Below are 6171 nucleotides of genomic sequence, written 5' to 3'. Positions count from 1 at the left end.
TTAACGCCTGCACCGTGTAAACGCAGTAATTATCTATACAGCTGCAGACGTCGGTACTAACCACCTGTATACAGAGTGATCCAAGTTCCGCTAACCCTTTATCCGTTTTAGTATATTATAATTTATAACCTAACCTTCATCTCCCGAAAACTGATCGGACAAACGTCGCAAAAATATATTATACCATTTGAAAGATATTATTTCCCGAAAATCGAAAAGTTCGTGTCTATATGGAGTTCATATGTCCGATATTGTCTAATACACTTGAATAATTTAAACTCGTATAGTGATATTAATTATATTTCTTTTAAAAATTAAAACTACGTTTTTAACAAAACAGTTTAATAATTACGAGTCATTTGATATTTTGCGAAAAAATAATAATAGGTTTCAACGTCTAATTTATTATGTTTCAACTATTCAATATATTTAACATTTAAGTTAATTTAGTTGTACCTACGGTTTGCACGTAGTGTTACGAAGAGATTTTGTGTTTTATCGGCGTGCCCCACTATCCTTTTAATGGGTATTTTTTATTTTCTATCTATACCACTATAAGCAGGGATATAGTATTACTCGTCATTGAAGGATTGGACTATAATAATTAGGACAGTTATGTGCACGCCATACGGCATATTAGAAAACTAGCTGTTATCATGCAATACAGTATAAAGTATAATTTCTATAAAAAATATATATAGAATAAATTGAATTTGTTTTAGTCCTGCTGTATTTTATGACGGTGATTTTATTCTTCGGATTTCTATTATACTTTCTTTAAAGCCCACCGCCGTTGCTGCTAGTTTTTAATTTTATATTTCAGGAAAAGGATAGCCATGAAAAGTTTGATACACGCAGTTATATATTACACCGATCCGATAGTTTAATATTTATATGCATTTAAAGTTTAAGGTATCAGCTGTTGTAGCCATTCCACTCATCTTATCTGTGAACTTTAAATGCTTATAAATAATAAGGCATTACCGAGGATTTGACGTTCGAAATTTGTGTATAAATGTTTTCAGAAAAATTATTGCGATTTGGAAATGAAATATAAATCAGTGATGTAATTAATTGAGCAAAATACTAAAAATGCACTAAAGCAAAAACGTACAAATGGTTGAATTTTTTTCAAAATACAACCACTGAAACCGTTTGATTCCTTTACTTTAGAAAAAAATATCTAATTGTTACGCTGTTTATACTTACGCCGAATTATATAATCACGTATAAGCAGTTTAAAGACGCATGCACGCTTTAGATTTTCGGAGAATACTTAATTCGTAATGCAATGTAAATACTAAATTAACACGGTGGTACCTCAGCTTGTATATTATATAGAATATAATTTAGGTGAGGTTAGCGACAAGTGTTCGTCTCTTTTCCCGAACATCGATCGGGTCCAATCGATTTTTCCGAATTGCGATTTTCGATCATTCAAAAAAAAAAAATAAATAAATAAATAAATAAACTGGCAAACGACGTCCAAAGCTCCACCTATCCCGACTCTGTTCTGAAAATAGATTGAAAAGTAACTGGGATCCCTGTGGCGTTTACCAAATCTTGGCTTGCAGAAGCAACGGCCGACCCGCCGAGTGGATAACATCACGCTATTAAATAAATTATATTAAAAATCGATTAGACGTTAGTTCTTTTTAAATTAAATCGAGTGAGGTCATGTTTAAGGCGATATCGTGAGCAACCGACGTGTATTCCACAATATACAAACACTAATGATATACAGAGCGGCACGCCAATGATTATCACATTAATTTTATCCGTTGAAAGTTAGTTTATTCAAATTTCGATTTTTGGAATTTTCAATTATGCTTATAGAACATATCATCAGAAACATACATTGTTTATACCATTAAAGGAGTGGACTTCGGCGTTGTACACTTATAAAAAAAAAATAAAATAATAAGCACCCTTTTTTTATTGTAAGTTATTAGGCTAGATTTTTTCAGATGTTTATTCATCTAAATTAAAACATAAACTTTAGTTTCTGTGTTATTAGACTTTATGTATTAACGATAATAACCTTTAATATTGATTTTACCTCAAATATAAATAATAATTTTTGTTATAAGATTATTTTTTAAATGATTTAAAAGTCGTTTATTATATTTTACATTCAAAATATATATAATATAATGATAATATATTGATATACTCATCAGCAAATTATTTTGGAATATTGTCAAAAATCAGAAATTTAATACATTTATGATTTAACTATTTAATTAGAAATACATTTAATCAATAATAATGACCTAACCCTGAATAATAATGGATTATTGTATAATATTATAACTAAATAAAAATAAAAATAATATTGTTATCTAATCAAATTAAATACAAAACCACAGCTAAAAAAGAACTGATGCAATATCACATAATTTTTGGTTGAAACTAAAATTATTGTTTGTTTCAACGATCACTGTGAGGTCGTCAATCATTCAAACCTTGTTAAAATAACTGTGTAAATATTATTTGCATTATCGGTGCTCTTCGAATTTGAGGTTACCACTAGTGCATATCAAGCAAAACACAAAAATATTTTAATGCACTATTGTATCAATGATAATAATTTGAATATTGTTTTCATTCTCACATATTGACACTTTCAAAACACATTATTATTTCTAACCTAACTTAACCAAAAATATATTTAATTTTGTTGTATTATGTATAAAGTTTTTTTTTGTGCTATTATATTATATTTGTATGTTTTTAATGTTTTTATTCCTTGTCGGTTTTAATATTACAACGGTGTGTAATTTTAATAACGTCACAATCATTACTTACTACACCACAATCCCGTTGTTATGTTTCACATTTGCAATACGATGCAATGATAAACAGTTTATTAATTGAGGCTGTTATTTACAAGTACCTAATAACATCCTTAATCAATATTTTGAATACATCAACAATGTATTATTATTTGTTTTACGTCGTAACTTTATTTTCATTCTCACTTAATAAAAATACCAAACTTATTATTAATTTTAGGTGTAATATTAGTGAAATACTAAAATGATTCTAATTAAAGTATATATTTTTGTATGGTTTTTTTTCGTCTCAAAAGCACAAACTAATTTTATGCCTAATTTACCCTTGGTAAGTTAAAAAGTATTTTGAATTATTTTTTTAAAATGACATATTTTATTATTGATAATTTGTATTATATTATTATGATGCATATATTTTTTAACTACAGGGAAAATTTCGGTTAATAGTAAACGCAATTCGCCAATGTGAAAACACAAAAAAACTACCAATTAAAATAAATTTATATTTGAATAAAAAGTCATCAACAATCACAGAATTCAAGGGCAATTTCACATTAGGAGTACCTTTTGACGATTCATTAATAGTAAGTAAAGTAAAAAAATATATAATTCTTTGGTTCGCAATAGAAGTGATTGCACTGTAATATATATAATATTACGAGGTTTCTTACAAAATAATTTTTCTTCTTTTATTTATATAATACATTTCAATTTGTAATGATGAGCGGTTTAATTTTCATATACTTATTAAAATTCAATCTACCAGGTTATTATATTAGAAAAATAAAGAATAAATATTAATCAAAATAAATTCAAAATTTTTTTGAAATAGAAGCTGACATACATAGTCTCTTCTTTAAATCGTTTTTCGTACAGAACAAATGTATAATTTTAAATTGATTCAATTACAAGTTACATTCTAAGAATAATATACCACAACGAGACCTTTCTGATTTTATATTTTCTATTATTTTTATATAATGTCATTGAAGTAATAAACATTTTACTTTAAATGGAATTTAATAATGCTTATTTAATTTATATAAAAATATTAATCGATACAAATAATAATATAATATTAATTTAAAAGAATATAAATAAACTCTTGAATTGTTGTATAAAGAGGTTACCATTTACTTCGGTTATATAGACATTCCAATAATATAAAAATAATATATATTTTAATAATGTTAAGATCAATATAACAAACTGACGATGATTTAATTGAGTGGTGTGACTCGACCAAACCGGACGAAAATCGGTCAGCACCAAAAGTTCATTTTTATAAGACAAATTTCTATAGTGAAGTATTAAATTTACAGGATTGGAAAAAATGTTTACGTCATATACGTCTTAAATACAATATATGATTTTTAGAATATATTCTTCTACTAAAATTCAGATATTTTTTTAGTTTTTATAATTTAATTTTTTTTTTTTTGGAGGAGAGGTCATATTTTTTAAAAGAATATTATGCATATTTTAAGATAAGATAAGTTTTTATTGATATTTATTAGATAATTTTGATTAAAAATACATAATATTATGTATAAATCATAAATTATAATAAAATTCCCATGAACAAAAAAAATATTTTATAGGTAGTTAAATTTAAGTATTATTTTTTAATTATTTTCAATTTAACCTTAAACATGTTTCACGGAGTAGGTATTTATTATACTATTAGATGTATTTTTATTGTTTGATACATAGTTTGATAGAAATGCAGCATCTAGGAGTTTAACTGGTGGCTGGAAACCAAATTCTATTATTTATGTAACCAATAATGCCTGTTCTAAATCAAAATTCATCGCAGGAAATGCTTGGTTTTCGTTTCTAAAAGCTTTTAATTTTCCATCTGGAAACTGTCCAATACCAATGGTAATATTTAATATTTACAAATATGGTGAATCCTAATTAAATAAATTTATAATGTAAATTATAATTTAATATATTAAAATACAAATTCCTCATATAATCAAAAAAAAAAAAATTGAATATAATATGTGTTACTGAAATTTGTTTAATTATTAATAAATATTTACAGGGAAATTATTCATCATCAGAATATGACACAGTACTTATTGAAGACAATAACTTTCCCAAAGTGTACTTTTATGGAAAATATAAATTTGTAGGCAAGGAAAAAAACCAAAGAAAATAAACTACTAGGTTGCATGGCTTATGAAGTAGAAGCGGTAAGACCATGGGAGGTACCTAAAAATTAAAACTTAATATATTGTATAAAGTACCTAAAAGAGTCTGTAGTGCAATTGTGTACACTATTATATTAAACATTATGTAATGAAAGATTAATTACTACATTATGATTATTATCATATGATTTTGAAATAAATCGGTGTTTGGTGGAAAATATTTTATATTTTATTTCCGTTTACATTATATACATCATTCCGATACCTATTATAAAAAACACTTAACATTCGTTTCAAACATAAACCAATCACAAAATGTTAATCGAGTTTGTGTAAAGACAATTATTAATTCTATTATAAAACAATAACATTATGTCAGACATTTGGGAAAACAAATTGTTGAGTTCGTTGCACCAGACCAAATCGGCGTCACCTCCCTTATACACTTAACGAGGTCGTAAAATATTATAGCGTTGACAATACGATAATAAATCTTGTACCGTATTTCAATTTGCAATTATTATATTGTATTTACTTAATACATGGTAATATAATATCAAAATCAATCGTTTTATGATTATTGATTTCTATAACATATAATATTCATTTAACACATACATTAGTCGAAATTGATTATAGAAAAAGTAAATGCTGAGGTAGATTCTCGTATTTTCTTTTTTACTAATCATAGATGATTTTTTTGATTGGGTACAATATTATTTTTTTACTAATCTATTTTCCTTTGACAGTAGCTATAGGTTTCCCCTAAATTCTCACACAAACATACTCGTATCTATAACTCGTTGTTATTCTATGCATTTGAAAAAAATTATACATATTTTTCTCTGTAAAGCGCTCCTGATCTCGTGAGTTATTATTATTATTTTTTTTTTTTAGAGAGAGAAAACGATTTTTTCAACTACGGTCTACACATTTTTAACTACCCGGACACACAGTTATTCAATGTTTAATTACTATTTAATCTTTTAATAACATAATGAACTGCACTGAACGAGTTCGAGTCGGCACATGTTACATCTAACATAATTGCAGTATTTATGCACTAAATTCGTGGAATCAACGGTATTCATAGGCGCGTTTATAACAGTATACGATAATATGATATCATTATATATACATTGAGAACTGCGTGGGTATGAAAACACGCGGAGAGTGTTTGGCGGGGGCGAATCTAACTAAACGCTATACGGAAATAGGTA

The 6171-nt window shown here is 26.3% G+C and overlaps 1 protein-coding gene across 1 annotated transcript; it reads left to right on the top strand.

The window, feature by feature from the left end:
- The first annotated feature begins 3039 nt into the window (after positions 1–3039).
- On the top strand, positions 3040–4959 carry LOC113550072. Its single transcript, XM_026951683.1, has 4 exons — positions 3040–3123; positions 3224–3379; positions 4509–4676; positions 4843–4959. The coding sequence occupies exons 1-4, from the start codon at positions 3040–3042 to the stop codon at positions 4957–4959; spliced, it is 525 nt and encodes a 174-aa protein (XP_026807484.1).
- Positions 4960–6171: the final 1212 nt, after the last annotated feature.

This window comes from Rhopalosiphum maidis, chromosome 4 (assembly GCF_003676215.2).
Source record: "Rhopalosiphum maidis isolate BTI-1 chromosome 4, ASM367621v3, whole genome shotgun sequence".
NCBI classification, from domain to species: Eukaryota; Metazoa; Arthropoda; class Insecta; order Hemiptera; family Aphididae; genus Rhopalosiphum; species Rhopalosiphum maidis.
The sequence above is the reverse complement of the archived record's forward strand: the minus strand, read 5'-3'. Positions and strand labels throughout refer to the sequence as shown.